This window comes from Orycteropus afer, unplaced genomic scaffold (genome assembly GCF_000298275.1).
Source record: "Orycteropus afer afer isolate SDZICR_OR568_19922 unplaced genomic scaffold, OryAfe1.0 scaffold00502, whole genome shotgun sequence".
NCBI lineage: Eukaryota > Metazoa > Chordata > Mammalia > Tubulidentata > Orycteropodidae > Orycteropus > Orycteropus afer.
Genome location: NW_006922089.1, coordinates 1,658,859 through 1,676,871, shown reverse-complemented (window position 1 = coordinate 1,676,871; position 18,013 = coordinate 1,658,859). Strand labels below are relative to the sequence as shown.

General features: G+C 49.5%; 1 protein-coding gene across 1 annotated transcript in view; it reads left to right on the top strand.

Annotated features, from left to right (window-relative positions):
* Positions 1-18,013, top strand: part of DGCR2 (DiGeorge syndrome critical region gene 2) — a 113,965-nt gene that overhangs the window by 41,179 nt on the left and 54,773 nt on the right. The window contains exons 3-4 of the mRNA XM_007955440.1: positions 12,088-12,213; positions 17,426-17,636. Of these exons, the coding sequence (XP_007953631.1) occupies positions 12,088-12,213; positions 17,426-17,636 (337 nt within the window). The remainder of the gene's footprint in view (positions 1-12,087; positions 12,214-17,425; positions 17,637-18,013) is intronic.

Below are 18,013 nucleotides of genomic sequence, written 5' to 3'. Positions count from 1 at the left end.
TCTCCCTCTTTTCCTTTGTTAAATTTGCCAGTGGTTTGTCAATTTTATTGATCTTTTCAAAAAACTTGGTGCTACCTTTTCCATTTCTATAACCAAGGAGTACTTCTTAGGACTACTACTACCTAAGTAATACTTCTCCCTGTTCCCCTTCTCCACAACCCTGGTAACTGCTATTAAGTTTCTGTTTACCTGTTCATGTCCGTTTTGGTTACTTTGCATCCCTCTAACAGAACTACCACAGGTGGAATGGCTTGAACAAACAGGAGTTAAGTCTGTTACGGTTTTAGAGGCTAGAAGTCCGAGTTCAAAGTACCAGGCTCTCGGGGCTGGGTGGAAGCCCCTCGACCTTGGACTTTAGCTCTGCCTCTTGCTCCTGGAGCTGGAGGCTTCTCCAAACTCGGGCAGCTGCTGGCTGCTGAGGCTAACAACCCCAAGATCGACAAGTAAAAAAGGCACAGTCCAGTATTACCAAACCACATGGTAGGTCACTAATTCAAGTCCCATTAACAGTCCCAAGATCGGCAGACAATATGGCTGGCTGCTGAATAGTGACTCAGCTCCATGCAGGATTCAGTGATTCCTAAAGCTTCTCCTTATACACTGGCAGCAGACCACATCCCTAAGGCAGAGTAGATCCCACCGTGGAGCTGATGACCAGCCTCATCCTGGGGAACACTGCATCCAGCTGCCCAGCCACTCAGCCAGGCCCAGCCAGGCTGACACACAATCTTAACTACCACTGTATCTTTTCACAAAAGGGAGAGCATACAACATTGTGGGGGTGTTTTGTTTTTTTGTGATTGACTTGATACTTTTTATGGGTGTATTGAAGTTTTCTGTTTCTTCTTGAGTCAGTTTAGGTAAAGTATGTATTTCTAGGAGTTTGTCCAATTAATTGTAGGTTACCAAGTTTGTTGGCATACAGTTGTTTAGAGTATTGTGTTACTGATCCTTTTTATTTCTATCAAGTCAGTTGTCCATTTGAACTTCTTATTTTGGTTATTTTCATCTTCTCTGTTTTTTGTCAGTCTTGCTAAAGGTTTGTCAGTCACATTGACCTTTTTGAAGAATCAACTTCTGGTTTTATTGATGGTCTAAGATGTTTTTCTCTTCTCTGTTTCATTTCTTTCTGCTCTAGATCTTTGTTTCCTCTCTTGTGGTAGTTTTAGGTTTAGTTTGTTCTTTTTCTAAGTTCCTCATGTTGTTGTTAGGCTATTGACTTGAGATCTTTCTTCTTTATTAATGTAAGTGGTTGTTGCTGTAAACATTCTTCTGAGCACCTTCCCTGCATCCCACAGATGTTGTCCAACGGCAGTGTTTTTAAAATTTTCTCGATTTCCTACTTGACTCAATGTGTTAATTATAGTGTGTTGTTTAATTTCTACCTGTGTGTGTGTTTTCCTTCTGTTATTAATCTCTAGTATCATTGTGATAGTTGAAGATGTGTCAACTTGGCTGGACTCCAGTTGTGAGTGGTTGTTTCCATGATGGGATCAGATGACTGAGTTCTGAGCAGCCGGTCTGCCCAAGGGGAGTTTCCCCAGGGGTGTGGCCTGCTTGCAATGCTATTCCAAGGACAAGCTGGAAGAACGGCATTCCAGACTATATACTTCCTTGAGTGAGCGGCTCGCCGCTCGCCCTGGAGGTTTCGGATTCATCCTTTGTTGGGAACAGCAACCAGTGTGCTGCGTGCCAGCTTGATTCTCTCGGCTCTGTTGTGCTTACGGGAACCAGGCGGCTCCGGGCCCCATCCCCCTCCAGAGACGAACTTTTCAGCTTGAACTTGTCGGCTTCTACACGCTTGTGAGCCATTTACCTAAGATAAATCTCTCTCTCTCTCTCTTTCTCTCTCTATAAATATATATGTACACTTTGCTGGTTTTTGTGTTTCTCTAGAGAACCCAATCCAACACAATCGTTTCCCTGTGGTTGGAGAAGATACTTGGTATGATCTCAGTCTTTTAAAACTTGAGACTTTGTGTGTGTCCTAGCATACTGTCTGTCCTGGAAAATAACTCACGTGCACTGGAGAAGAATGTGTAATGTTCCCTTGTTAGGCGGAGAGTTCTGTATACTTCTGTTGAGTCTAATTGATTTATAGCATTGTTCAGGTCCTCTACTTCCTTATTAATCTGACTTCTGAATGTTCTGTCCTATATTGAAAGTGTTGTGTGGAAGTCTCCAACTCTTATTGTAGAGCTATCCATTAACTTCCTTTAGTTCTCTTTGCTTTGTATGTTTTGTGGTATTACTGCCATTGAGTCAAGTCGATTCCAACTCATAGTGACCCCTCCTTGGGTTTCCGAAGTGGTATCTCTATGGAAGTAAATTTTCCAGCCTCTCTTCCTAGGAGTGGCTGGTGGATTTGAACCGCCAGCCTTCTGGTTAGCAGTCAAATGCCTTAGGCACTATGCCACCAGAGCACCCAGTTACTGACCATTTTATTATTATAGAATGTCCTTATTCATCCCTTATAACAGATGTTTACTTAAGATCTATTTTGTCTGCTATCATTGTGGCTTGCACCTTTGTCTTCTCTTGGTTACTATTTGCATAGAATATTCTTTTCCATCCTTTTCAGTCTGTTTGTGTCCTTTGGCCTAAGATGTGTCTCTTGTAGACAGCATATAGATGGATCTCAGTGTGTGTGTGTGCATGCACACACGCATGTCTCTCTCTGTATGTAAATAAATAAATAAATCCATTCTGCTGTTCTCTGCCTTTTGCTTGGTGTATTTAATCCATTTACATTAAATAATTACTGATACTTACCTTTGTCATTTTGCTAATTGTTTTTGTTTGTTTGTTTTATCCCTTTGTTATCCTTCATTTCTGTAGTTTTATCATTATTTTGTGTAGTGTTTTTTTGTGCTGAGCCCTTTTATGGTTTCCTCCTTCTGTGTATATTTTTTAGATATTTCCTTGTTGTTGTTGTTGTTGTTGTTTGCCGTCGAGTCGGCCCCGACTCATAGTGACCCCTCCCTGGGTTTCCGAGGCAGTATCACTACGGAAGTAGGATTGCCCAACCTTCCTTCCGAGGAGTGGCTGGTGGGTTTGAACCGCCTGCCTTCTGGTTAGCAGTCAAGTGCCTTAGCCAATATGCTACCAGAGCTCCCAGATATTTCCTTAGTAGTTACTATAAAAATTGCTTTTAACACCTCATGTTTACAACAACCTGGTTTGACTTGGTATTAACTTGGTTCCCTAGCGCTGCTATAACAGAAATACCACAAGTGGATGGCTTTAACAACCCAAAATTTATTCTGTTACAGTGTAGGAGGCTGGAAGTCCAAGTTCAGAGTGCTGGCTCTGAGGGCTGCATACAGGTCCTTTGACCTTGGGCTTCAGCTCTGCCTCTTGTTGCAGGGCCACTGGAGGAGGCTGGAGGCTTCTCCTGACTCTTGCAGCTGCTGACTGCTGAGGCTGACCAATCTAAGATCAACAGGCAAAATGTCAGATTGTTGGCTCACATTGTGATCTGAGATGATGCTTTGTAGTGTTTTGATGTTTTTAAGTTATTGAGGGTTGTCTTGTGCCCTAATTTATGGTCTTTTCTGGAGAATGACCCATGTGCACTGGAAAAGAATGTGTATTGTGTTTTTGTTGGGTGGAGTGCTCTGTGTATGTCTGTGAGGGCAAGGTGGGTGATTGTATTGTTGAGATCTTCTGTCTCTTTCATTGAGTTTTTTTCCCCCTACTTGTTCTGTTCTTCATCAAAAGTGGTATATTAAAGTCTCCCACAAGTATTGTAGTGTTGTGTATATCTCCTTTCAATTTAGTTAATGTTTGCTACATGGTTTTGGAGCTCTTTCATTGGGTGCATAGATGTTTATTATGGTAATTTCATCTTGTCAGTTGACCCTTTTATCATCATATAGTGCCCTTCTTTGTCCCTTATGCTGGTTTTCACCTTGAAGCCTATTTTATCAGAAATCAACATTGTCACTCCTCTTTTTGGTTGTCATTAGCTTGATAAATATTTTTTTCAGCCCTTGATTTTTAATTTATTTTTATCATTGTGTCTAAGGTGGGTCTCTTGTAGGCAGCATACTGATGGGTCTTCTTTTCTTATCCAATCTGACACACTCTTTCTCTTGACTGTGCGTTTAGTTTGTTCACAATCAGTGTAATTAATGACAGGTATGAGTTTATTGATGTCATTCTTTTGTGTTTTTTGTTGTGTTGGTGGTGGTTTCTTTATTCCAAATATTATCTGTGCTAAGTTCATTTTGTTACTGAGTTTTCTTTCGCATTTCTTCATTGTTGTTGATTTTGTGTTTACTAAGTCCTTATGATTTCCTTCTAATTTTGGTTAGACGGCTTTTAATTTTCTTTGTGGTTACCCTGTAGTAAATTCTTCTCTCCTGTTTTGGTTACCTAGTGCCGCTCTGACAAGAATATGTACTACAGATGAGATGGCCTTAACAAACAGGAGTTTATTCCCTTACAGCTCAGGAAGCTAGAAGTCCGAGTTCAAAGTGCCAGGCTCTAGGGGCTGAGGGAAGGCCCCTTGACCTTGGGCTTCAGCTCTGCCTCTTGCTCCCGGCCCACTGAAGCTGGAGGCATCTCTTCACTCTGACAGCTGCTGGCTGCTGAGGCTGACAAACCCAAGGTCAACGATTGAAAAGGCACAGTCCCTATATTACCAAACCACACAGCAGGCCATTAATTCAAGTCCAGAAACAGTCCCAAGGTCGGGAAGGCATTGCAGACTACAGAATGAAGACTTGGCTACATGCAGGGTCCAAGTGTACCGTCAGTTGGTGGGCTTCCTGAGGGCTGCTGCTTATATACGGGAAGCAGACCACATCCCTAAGGCAGCTACTCAGCTGTTCCAGTAGATTCCACCTTGGAGTTAATTAGCAGTCTCACCATGGGGAATACTACCTCTAGCTGCCCAGCCATTCAACCAGGCCCCCAACCATGTTGACACACAAAGTTAACTACCACACCAAGCATGATATCCTTCTCCATGGACTGGTCCCTTCTGATAACATGACCAAAGTAGGCTAGACAAAGTCTGGCCATTCTCGCTTCCAAGGAACATTCCAACCGCACTTCCTCCAGGACAGATGTGTTAGTCCTTCTGGCAGCCCATGGCACTTTCAGCATTCTTCACCAGCACCGCAGCTCAAAAGCATCAACTCTTCTTGGATCTTCCTTGTTCTCTGTCCAGCTTTCACCTGCATATGAGGTGGTTGAAAACACCAGGGCTTGGGTTAGGTGCACCTTAGTCTTCAAAGAGTCTTCAGCACTTGAAAGGGATCTTTTACAGCAGATTTGCCCAGTGCAGTCTGTCGTCTGTCTGATGTCTTGACCGCTGCTTCCCGTTGGTGTTGATTGTGGAGCCAAGTAATATGAAATCTTCGACAGCTCCAATCTTTTTTCCATTTATCGTGATGCTGCTGATTGGTCCAGTTGTGAGGATTTTCGTCTTCTTTGTGTTGATGTGTAATCTATACTGCACACTGTAGTCTTTAATCTTCATCAGTAAATGCTTCAAGTCATGTTTGCTATTAGCAAGCAAGGTTGTATTGTCTGCATATCACAGGTTTTGAGTGAGACTTCCGTCAATCCTGATGCCACATTCTTCCAGCTTCTTGGATTATTTGCTCAGTGTACAAACTGAATACATATGGTGAAAGAATACAACCCTGACGCACTCCCTTCCTGATTTTAAACCATGAAATATCCCCTTGTTCTGTCCGAATGACAACCTCCTGGTCTATGTACAGGTTCCACATGAGCACAATTAAGTGTTCTGGAATTCCCATTCTTCTCAGTGTTGCCTATAATTTGTTATGATCCACACAACCAAATGCTTTTGCATAGTCAGTGAAACACAAGTAAACATCTTTCATGTATTTCTAATAGACTTCATGGGGATTTGGCTTCTGCTTGTTTGGGGACTGCCTGTATATTGATGTGGGGTTTGCACAGCATCCAGACTGCGTAACGTTGTTTCACAGAATGTCTCATGGGCGTTCAGCAATGCATACCCGTCTAAGGATTCAAAGCCCTCAGGGGGATGCCTGCTCAAGTCGGTCTACTTCTGCCATGTTCTTCTGGCAGTTGAAACCAAGCCACAGTTGAACGTGTCACAAGACAATTTGGTGGCTTCCACTTTTGTTACAGGCTGGTCGATGAAAGTGAGGCATTCCTTCTGCATTTGCATCTGAGACATTCACGGACCCTGGAGCCCCGTGAAGGAAACGGATTTTGAATGTAGACTTTGCAAGGCTGTGTTTTCACAGTTCACCCCATCTGCCTTTCTATTGTTTGGCTGGAAGCCATGGGAACGAGTTCAAGTCCAGACCTGAAGGGTGACTAGGGGCCATAGTCTCAGATCTTACCAGTCTCTATCAGACCAGCAAACCTGGTCTTTCTTATGATTGCATTTTGTTTCCACATTCTTCTCCCACTCTGTCCAGGATCTCCTGCACCAGTCCCTTTCCGAGTGGTTGACAGTGACACATCTCATGGACTTGGGCTCATCTCCTTGTCGGGTAACAGGGTGGGTGTTCCCCTTGCCTGATTTTGGATGGACAAGAAATAGGGCGTCTCAGAGCGTGGATTCTCTCTACAGTAGAAAAGGACCCTCCTTGTTTGTGTTCAGCATGGTGTTCCCTGTACACACCTGCAGGTGGTGGCCCCGAGGGAGGAATGTACTCAGTGGGTCTTAGAAGGACATTCTTCACTGACAGGTTCAGGGGATTCCGAGAGCTCGGTCAGGGTGTTCGAGCCTCTGCGCTGCCTAATCCCCAGCCCAGCTCCCGCCTCTGCCTCTCTCTGTCTCCTGGACCACCCCCTGGGACATTTGGGAATCACTTGTTTGTCACTCTGTTGGCCATCTCCTTCACCTCCCTTCTAGCAAAGGTCTGCTTCTGAGCTGGGTGGTCTCTGCAGGAAGTGATGGTTCCTCAGTGGACGTGTGCTGAATGAATGAATGAGAAGGGATGGGAACACTTGGGTGCAAAGAGAAATGATGGTGACGCAAAGGACTCGTGACTGGCACCTCCACCCCAGGAGCCCACTCAGCTCAGTGCCGTTTCCTACATCTTCCATCTTAGGTTTCCTAGTGACTGTCTTTACACACCTCGGCCGTTGTCTTCACATCTCCTTCCCTTAGCCTAAGCTGCATGTGGCTTCCCTTGCGAACAGTGTCCCCGCGACCTGGTGGTCAGTGCTGCTGGGTCCAAGCCGCAGTTCCTCTCTGGCACCCCTGCTTTTCTTCCCCTCCCTCTGCTCGCTCTTAGTTCAGCTCTTCTTCCTCAGAGCAGTGTGGCTTGTTGCATTCTAGGCACTGTGCTTGGTTTAAGGAGCTCTGGCAGTGCTGTGGTTAAGGCATCGGGCTGTTAACCAGAGAGTCAGTGGTTCGAACCCACCAGCTGTTCCACGGGAGAAAGATGAGGCAGTTTGCTTCCATAAAGATTAACAGCCTTGGAAACCCTTTAGGGGTCACTATCAGTCGTAATCAACTCAGTGGCAGTGGGTTTGGATTTTTGGTTTGATGCTTGATTTGGGGAACTGGCCAAGACACAAAGAGGAATCAGACTTCCTTGTCTTGAGCAGGCACGAGGGACATGTGAAAAGTAGGTCGAGTGAACTGTCCCAGTTGTGCCCACCTTTGGCCTTTGCCCAAGCTGTGCCCTGTGCCAGAAAGCCCTCTGTTCCTTATGTGTGAACCAATCCAGGGGGACTGAGGTCACTGACTTCTGATGCCGGATTGTGTGTGTTAGGTGTTACGTGCTGAAGAGTCAGTTCCAACTCACAGCAACCTGTGTGTACAACAGAACAAAGCACTGCCTGGCCAGACTGTGTGTGTGGCTGATGAAAAATCCTACTCCACGTGCCACCTGTGCCCCGTGGAAATACAGCTTCCCCTCCCTGTTCGTTTCAGATAGCAACTGCCCACACAGCCTTTCTCTGTCATCCCCGGCTGCCTGGGGCTGGGTCAGTGGGGACTGGCTGCAAACTTGGGAGTCCACATGACTCTCCACTTCAGACCAGTCTACTCTTGTTTTTTTTTTTTTTTAATTTTGATTTTGATTTTAGTGAAAGTTTACAGAGTAAATTCATTTGGCAGACAGCAGTTGATACACGTTTTGTTTCATGACATTGACTGCAATTCCCCACAGTGTAACAGCTCTTTTCCCACTTCCTCCCTGTGGTTACCTCTTCCCTGTGTCCTTTCCTATGCATTCCTACCCCTTGGGCTGTCTCCCTGTGCAAACATTGCCCTTCTGTTCTCTCATGATTGATTGCTCCAGGGAGTATCTCTCTGATGTCAATGTTCACCCCATAGGCCTGTCTGTTGTTCGGCTGGAAGCCACAGGAGAGAGTTCAGTTCTAGGCCTGACGGATAACTAGGGGCCATAGTCTCGGGGGGTCTCATCAGGCTGTATCAGAGCAGTAACCCTGGAGTAGAATTTCGTTCCACATTTTTCTCCCATTCTATCTCCTACACTGATCCCTTTCCAGGTGGCTGACAGTGGTAGCCAGATACCATCCAGTTTTGATCTCAGGGTCATATAGGCTGAGGTTCACATGCTCCACAAGTCCCTTGGACCACTTCCTTCCATGCATCTTTCGTTTTCTTCATTCTTCTTTGCTCTGGGTGAGGAGAGACCGGTTATTGCATCTGGATGGGCACTTGAAGCTTTTCAGACCCCAGTTGCTGCTCACCAAAGTAGGATGTAGAACGTTTTTGTGTAGTATGTTATGCCAGTTGAGCTTGATTTCCCGTGCCACCGTGGTCCCAAGCCTGCAGGCCCAACTACTCACTCCCTCAGGGTGGTTGTCTGTGCCTAAGAAGTTATCCTAACTTTGCCCCTTGTTAGCTCTGTTATATACATGGACATCCCTATAACACATACAGGGAGCTCTGGTGGTGTAGTGCATAAGGCACTTGACTGCTAACCAGAAGGCTGGCGGTTCAAACCCATCAGCCACTCCTCGGAAGGAAGATGGGGCAATCTACTTCTGTAGTGATACTGCCTTGGAAACCCAAGGAGGGGTCGCTATGAGTCGGGTCTGACTCGACGGCACATAACAACAACAATAGCACATACAAATACATATGTAGAAATATCATCTGCCAACCTTATATATAAACTCACTGACTGCCATTGAGTCGAACCCAACTCATAGTGACTCCTCCTTAGATTTCTGAGGTGGTCTCTCTACAGAAGTAGATTGCCCAACCTTCCTCCTGGGGAGTGGCTGGTGGGTTTGAACCACCAGCCTTCTGGTTAACAGTCAAATGCCTTAGGCATTACATCACCAGAGCTCCTACCTTATACATAAAATAAGCAAACAAACACTGCCATTGAGTCGGACCCGACTCATAGCAACCCCTCCTTGGGTTTCCAAGGTGGTATCACTGTGGAAGTAGATCACCCAGCCTTCCTTCTGAGGAGTAGCTGGTGGGTTTGAACCGCCAGCTATTTACCCACAGATTTACTTTTGTTAATCACTGCAGATGACTCTTCGAGGTTCTGTAATTTGCTGGAACTGCTCACGAGTTTATGGGAAACACCTTAACTGCAGTAACAGTTTTAATATGATCAGAAAGGATACAAATGAAGAGACACATAGGGAAAGGTCTGGGAGAGGTGACAGCGCGGAGCCTCCTTGTCCCAAAGAGGGACATACTATTCTCTCCCCTGTTGTCACCCAGGAAGCTCCATCTGAGCCCCTGTATTCAGGGCTGTTACTTGCTTCTCCAGGTGGCCTTGGTAGATGACATCATGCCTCCTGAGGCTTAGCGTGGGGCCTGAAACCAGAACAAAATGCCACCAGTTACCTTCTGCATCTCAGACCCTCCCTCCTTCTCTTCCGATCTCTAATCCAGCCAATGCTGAAGCCCAGTGGGATCGTCCCTTCTCTGGGAAGCACTCCTGTTGAACGGCGCCCTCTCCTGCCTGTGGGTGTTCACTGGTGCGGGGGTGGCACCGTGCCTGGGTCACAGCTGCCAGGCATACTGGCCAGTCTCCTCCCGGTGCTGGTTGGTACCTGGAAGGAAAGCGTGACTCTGGGTGTTCTCCGAGTGTGTGCCACCAAGAGCTCGGACCAGTCCCTGCTCTTGGGAGTGCTTGCTGCTCAAGGAGAGCAGCCACCACACCAGGCCGCGCAGTGCCGGCCCACCTTCCCGCAGCGACAGATGAGTGAAGGTGCTCACTGTTGCATCTTGAGGCTATGAATTAGCCCAGGCACGTACTGTGCCCCTGAAAAGCACTGTGGACCCGTGGCGCTCTCTTTTGGAGGTCTTTGCTTTCCCCTGACCTTCCCTTCAACACTGGCAGCACGTGGTTCGGAGTGGAGTCACATCTGATTCCATTACCTTCCTGAGGGAGCACCGTGCAGACGCTCCTGCGGGGGACTCAGTTAGTGGGCGAGACCCAGAGCTTCGAGGTCTGTGACTTGCTTGCAGTCAGTATTCTTAAAGGGTTTGTGTAGAAAAATAAGAGACCAAAGGGCATACCTCAACATGAACAGTTTATGCTTTTTTCTTTTCAAATTTTACGTTGAATATTTATTACTTTTATAATGAGAAAAATAGATCATATATAGAGATATGTGTATACATATAAACAAACACCAAACTCAGTGCCATCGAATGGATTCTGACTCAAAGCGACCCCACTGGGTTTCCAAGGCTGTAAGTCTTGACGGAAGTAGATCACCCCGTCTTCCTCCTGCAGAGCACCTGCTGGGGTTGAACGGCTGCCCTTTTTGGTTAGCAGCTAAATGCTGTATCCACTACACCACCAGAGCTCCATATATATGGCAACAAAACCATTGGCAGAGGCCACGAAAGGGGCAGAACCAGGCAGCTGGAGACGCCTCAGTGGAGCGAGGCTGATGGGGGTGCTGGAGTCAGGAGAGCAGGCTGTGTGGGAGGCTGTGGCCCCACCCACAATGCACCCTGTGAGTCCCCGCGCCACGCCCACACAGTCCCGTGTCACACGGGGCCACGGCTCCTCACGTTCCACCTCAACAGGCCAGCCTGATGGAGTTAAGAATCTTTTATCTCACTGTACCCTGAGGGCATGGCCGCCAGTGTCTGACTTTCCGTCCACGTGCATCCCTGCAGACGGAGTCCCCGAGTCGCCGTTTCCTCTGTCATTGCCTCGTGGGCCCTTGCCCCTCAGATGGAGGCGCGCTCCACGCAGGCCGTGGGCAGGGGCCCTTGCCCCTCAGACGGAGGCGCGCTCCACGCAGGCCGTGGGCAGGGGCCCTTGCCCCTCAGATGGAGGCGCGCCCCACGCAGGCCGTGGGCAGGGTCGGGACGCAGGGAGGCAGTACCTCTTCCTTGCGCAGTGGCTGGCTTCCGAGTATTGGGAGGAGAGGGGATCTATTCTGTTACAAGGGGCCTGGGGACTCCAGGGAGAAAATGTTTGTGGGACAGCAGTTTGTGAATTGTCAGGTAACGGTACACAAAACTGGAGCCTGCTTCCACCTTCAGATCCCAGTGCGCCCACTGTCGGATCTGAGTGCTCCGACTTGCTCGCACCATGCAGCCCCACGCTGAGGCCGCTGTTCACAGGGCCTGACCGTTCTGAGGGCCTGGCGCTAGCACACCTTGGCCCTGGGCCTGTGGCTCCCACAGCGCGGTAGGACGAACCGTCCGGCGGCCAGACGGGGACCTCCGGCTTTGAGAGTGAGTGACACGGAGGAGGGCACGCACAGCAGGTCCCAGGCGGGAGAGGGGAGGGTGACCGAGGCAAGCAGCTGGCCTCTGGAAAGAGCTCCGAGACCCACCTCCCGTGCCTGGGCATGCTGGTGACGTTTCACGCAGGAATGACTGGCCATACTTCGCTGGCATGTTGGCAGGAACCAGTTAGGCTGTACAGAGGATAAGCCAGGCGTCGCACTTCAGTCCTGATTTTTTTAAAAAAATAGTTTTAACATGGGCTGGTGACCTATTTGAAGGAAGTGAAAAGCGTTTGAAAACCTCACTGAGTGCAGTCTGTGCCCTGAGGCTGGCTCTTCTGGCCACGGGCAGCTGGAAACAGGCTGCGCTGTGACACGGTGCTGGCCTTGCTGCTGGGTGGCCGTGCTTACTGGCTTCTCTTCTTGTTGCAGAAGTGACCGGGGAGGCTCGTCCTTACCATGGGAAGGAGGCCGTGGATCCGCGGCAGGGACGGGCCCGGGGCGGCGACCCCACGCACTTCCACGCGGTGAACATGGCACAGCCCGTTCGCTTCAGCAGTAAGTTGCAGACCTGGCTGCCCATCCTGCCCTCCTCCGGGCAGCTGAGCACATGCGTGTGGCCTCAGACTTCCTTCCTGAGCTCAGGCTGTGGCCGTACCAAGGCCACTGGGCGGTACAAGCTGTCGTAGAAACGGTAGCTCTGTCCTCTAGAGCAGTCCTTCATGGCGTCAGCACCATCTGTCTTCAATGAATAAGGTTGTGGGTAACCACCCGTTTTGGTTATCTCCAGTCCCAGTCTAACAGAAGATACCACAGATGTATGGCTTGAACAGCTTTGGAAGCTAGAAATCCGAGCTCCGTGTGCCAGCTCCTGGGGCTGGGTAAAGGCCCCTCGACCTGGGGCTTCAGCCCTGCCTCTTGGGCCTGGCACACGGAGCTGGAGACCTTCTTCACTCGGACAGCTGTTGGCTGCTGAGGCTGACAGACCCAAGGTCAAAAAATTGAACGACACAGTCCCAACATCACCACACAACACGGCAGGCCACTGCTTCGAGTCCAGAGACAGTCCCAAGATAGCAGACAACACGGCAGGCAAGTCACTGGTGACTCAGCCAAATGCGGGATCCAGGCGCGCCAAAAGCTGCAGAGACATTGCTCAGTGCTTCTCCATATGTGCTGGGAGCACACCACGTCCCTGAAGCAGCTGGGCAGCTGCTCCCGTAGATTCTGCCAGGGACTTGATGGCCAGTCTCAACATGGAGAATCACCACATCCAGCCACTCAAAACCAGGTCTAGCCAAGTTGACACATAATCTCAACTACCACGCTGCCCGAGGCCACCCAGCTGCTGAGTGGCAGAGCCGTGAGTGGGGCTGATGTGGTCCTGGAGGCTGGCTACTTGCTGTTCACACGGTCGCTATAAACTGCACTGCACGGCCCTTTGCAAGTCCCACTGTGTGGTCATTCCCTCTGAGAGATGTGGAAACAGGCTGCTTGGTTTAAGGAGCTCTGATGGCGCTGTGATTAAGGCATCAGGCTGCTAACCAAAAGGTTGGCGGTTCGAACCTAACAGTTGGTCCACGGGAGAAAGACAAGGCAGTTTGCTTCCAGAAAGATTAACAGCCTTGGAAACCCTCTGGGGGTTGCTATCAGTCATAATCAACACAGTGGCCGTGGGTTTGTTTTTTTCATTTGGGGAATTGGCCACGACGCAAAGAGGAATCACAAGTCTTGCATGTCTTGAGCAGGCAAGAGGGACATGTGAAAAGTAGTTCTAGTGAATTGTCCCAGTTGTGCCCACCTTTGGCCTTCACCGAAGCCGTGCCAGAAAGCCCTCTGTCTCCATGTGTGAACCAGTCCAGGGCACTGCGGTCACTCACTTCTGATGCCGGATTGTGTGTGTTAGGGGTTAGGTGTGACGAGTCAGTTCCAGCTCACAGAGACCCTGCCCTGCGTGTAAGGGGGTGTCACCTTAAGCAAAGGGACTCAGGCTTGAGTCCCCGGTCTCTTGTTTGGCCAGCGGGAGGTTGCAGCAGCTCCAAGCAGATGTCCCCAAGCCCCTGGGCAGTGGGCTGATCAGCTCAGCTCAGAGGTGGGAGCCCTGTCACCGAGCTCTGAGGCCCCCTCTGCCTCCTCACCATTCCCCCTCAGCAGTCCATGGTGTGGGCCACCTGGACTGCACAACACAGGCCCTGCCCTCATGTCCGGGCCTTGAGCGCTCAGCCTGCCTCAGACGCAGGCTCAGTTGATGGCCCCTCCCCTGGGGCGTTTTTTTGGCTGTGTTGAGGGAAGTTGGGGAGCAGGGTGGGTTCTTCCCTACCTATCGCCACGCCCCATGTCCCGCCCCAGTTGGAGCTGTCAGCCTTACAGAGCTTGGCACCAATAGGCTCTGAGTGTGTGTACATGCCTGCCGGGGAACGTGAGCATGTGTTTGTATGTACCCTTGCCAGGGTACATAAGTGTATGTGCACATGTGTGCACCTCTGCTGGTGTGCATGTGTGTGTGTGCATATGTGCATGCACACCCCTGCAAGGGTACATGAGTGTGTCTACCTGTGCACCCCTGCCAGAGTGTGTGTGTGTGTGCACGTGTGCGTGCCCCTGCTGGGGTACATGAGTGTCCATATGTACCTGTGTGCACACTGCTGCTGGGGTATATGTGAGTGCGTACCTCTGCCAGGGTACGTGAGCATGTGTGTGTGCACCCCTGCCCCGGGGTATGTGAGTGTGCATGTGCATGTGTACCCCTGCTGGAAGATGGAAGCACGTGAGTGTGTGCACCCCTGCTGAAGTATGCAAATGCGCACACGTGTGCACACCTGCCAGGTATGTGAGTTTGTGTGCACATGTGCTGTCCCCTGCCGGGGTACATGGGGGTGTGTGCTCACCCCTGCCAGGCTATATGAATGGGTATGTGTGCATGTGCACCCGTCCCAGGGTACGTGGATGGGTTTTGTGTGCGTGGGCATGAACCTCTGCCAGCGTACATCAGCGTGCGTCATTATACCATTAGGAAGTACCCCAACATTGGGAGGGTGTAAACCCCTGCTGGGGTATGTGAGTGTGAGTGCATACACAGCCCTGCCTGGGTACATGAGGGTGCACGCATGCACCACTGCTACTACTGTACATGAATATGTGTGTGCATGTGCACCCTGTTGGCGTGTGCGTGTTTGTGTGTTTGCACCCCTGCTGGGGTACGTGAGTGTGAGCACATATGTGTACACTTCTGTTGGAGTATGTGTGTGCACTGCACTCTTGCTAGTGTACGTGAGCATGTGCACCCCTGCTGAGGCATGTGAGAGTGTGTCTTTCCATTGTTCATCTGTTTTCCTTCAAGCAGGTGATAGTTCTCCCTGGTAATACTCCACAGAATTAAAAAGATCAATCAGATGAGGCAGTCAGATACTGTTTTCCCTTCCCTCCGTTGCCCCTAGCCACCCGGTCCCATCACCAGAGGGTTTGTCGTCTGTGAAGAGCCTGGGAGAGAAGCCCACCAGTGCCACTCGCAGGCTGAGTTGCCAGCTTTTCCACACTCCGTGTCCTCACCCAGAACGGAGACAGACGGAGCCCCCTGTGTAGAGAGCCGAGAACATAGGCGCTAAACGTGCTGAGTCTCTGACTCCCTGCCCTGCTCTCTGAACGAGAGTAAACTAATTAAACAGTCCTCTGAGCTCTCTCACCTCCCCACTGACCATCCCCAAGCACCCTCCTCCTCCACAGGCAAACAGTGGTCCAGCAACTCTGTTTTGTTGAACCTGACCCTACCTGCCAGCAGGTGGCACTGTACCGCTTTCTGCTGTTGTGGGCGGGGCTGTGGATATGCCTCAGTGGCACCGGGAGGTGCCGTTGTCTTTCTTACAGTCTTTGCACTTCTGTTAATAGGTTGCACATGCGTAAGTGCTCAAAAGAACAGTCATCACGTGTCTTTAATAAGTTTTACTAGTTCACAGCGTGTACCAAACCAAAAACCAAATTCACTGCTGTCAAGTCTGATCCAACTCATGGCGACCCCTCCTTGGGTTTCCAAAGCAGTATCTCTACGGAATTAGATTGCCCAGTCTTCCTTCCAAGGAGTGGCTGGTGAGTTTGAACCACCAGCCTTCTGGGTTAGCAGTCAAATGCCTTAGGCACTACGCCACCAGAGCTCCCTCACAGGGTATAGGTGTGTTAAAATTTGTGGTTTTGTTGTACAGCGAACTTTGCTAAAAACAGTGAGTCATCTTCATTACACCATTAGGAAGTACCCCAATATTGGGAAGGAGTAAACCAAAAACCACACTCACTGCCCTCAAGTCGAATCCCATAGTGACCCCCATCTGGTTTCTGAGGCTGTCAGTCTCTGTGGAAATAGATTGCCCTATCTTTTGAGGGGGAGCTCTGGTAGCGTAGTGCCTAAAGCCTTGACTGCCAACCAGAAGGCTGGCGGTTCAAACCCACCAGCCACTCCTTGGAAGGAAGATGGGGCAATCTACTTCTGTAGTGATATGGCCTCAGAAACCCAAGGAGGGGTCATTCTGAATTGGGTCCAACTCGACGGCACATAACAACAACAACAACAACAACATCTTTCGAGGAGTGGCTGGTGGGTTTCAACCACTGACCTTCCGGTTAGCAGCCAAATGCCTTATCCATTATGCCACCAGAGCTCCTAATGGGGTGGGGTGGGGTGGGGGGTCACCAGGAGTGGAAAATTAACTCAATGGCACTTAAGAGCAGCAGTATCCTAGTACCCATGAACACATCTGGCACCACATCTTGGTTTCTAAATACCCTGGAACAAGGGCTCCAAGAGAAATGCCTGGTTCCAGGCTAGGGCAGGAATGGCCTAAGAGGAGCCTGCAAATGAGACATGTTCAGAAACTGATGGGGACAGGTCAGAAGACCGCACACAACCAGCTTGAGGCTGTTTCCACTGACCAAAGCAGTTTTACAACATAAGCCTCAACATTTAGAATGGCAATAACTGGTTATAACTGAATAAAAGGAAGACTCCATGAGTCTATACAGATGCTACAGTTTAACAGGAAGAGAACCCTGTTTTTATAGGGGAGTACCAACTAATGAGTATAGAGAGAATAAGAGGAAAGTCTCTGTTTGGCAGCCTTCGTTGTAGTAGCTGATTCAGGCAACAATGCTTGTAAGCACTGGGTTGAACCCTTTCAGGTGCAGAACTGAACTCACTCCCGTGGCTTCCAGCCAAACAATAGACAGGCTTATGGGGTGAACATTTACACAGGTAGATACACTCCTTGGAGTGATCAGTCGTGGGAGAACAGAAGGGCAGTGTTTGCACAGGGAGACAGAGGAGGTCAGGAGTGCATGGGAAGTGGTAACTGTGGGGAGAAAGTGTTACATCTTGGGGAATTGCAGTCAGTGTCACCAAACAAAACGTATATGAACTGCTGTATGGAAAATGAATTTGCTCTGTCAACTTTCACCCAAATGACAATTAAAAAAAAAAAAAAAGTTGTTGTCTAGGAAACCCTCTGGGGCAGTCTCACTCTGTCCTCTAGCGGCGCTGTGAGTCAGAGTCAACTCAGTGGCAGTGAGCTCTGGGTATAGAAGTGGGAAGAATCACTGAATAGAAACTTGAAAAGTTCTACAAAGTGTGTGGCCTCAGGAGCCAGACATTCTCCCTGGCGCCTCGTCCCTGTGTCTTGGGTGTGGTGTCAGGCGTGCCTGCCCTGCTGCAGCACACGGCCTTTCATCTCGGTAGTCTAGATCCTAATTTGGGGGCCATCTCCCCTTTGTCCTTCATGTTTCCTAGGGAAGTGCCCGACAGGCTGGCACCATTATGAAGGCACGGCCAGCTGCTACCGGGTGTACCTGAGTGGGGAGAACTACTGGGACGCCGCGCAGACCTGCCAGCGCGTGAACGGCTCCCTCGCCACCTTCTCCACCGACCAGGAGCTGCGCTTCGTGTTGGCTCAGGAATGGGACCAGCCGGAGCGGAGCTTTGGCTGGAAAGACCAACGCAAGTGAGTCCTGGGCTGGGGACCAGCTGAGTCAGGTCGGGTTACTAATGAGCTCACTCCTGACTTGGTCTTTTATATTGGATTTGTATGTAAGTCGGAACAGTTAGGGATCGTTTGTTTCTGAAGTCAGTCAGTCGAATGTTTATCTTAGTGTATGGTATACGGTATACCTTTCTGTGCATCAAAACATTAAAGAAACCCTTCCAGGTTCACTGAACATCTTTAACATGTAATACGGTAATGAGGTAATGAGGGGGCTTGTGCTTAGTCCCTGGGAGCGAGGTAAGCACGGGCGGGCTTGTGCTTAGTAACCGGGAGCGAGGTAAGCACGGGTGGGCTTGTGCTTACTCACTGATCTGCACTGAACACTTTCCCTTGTT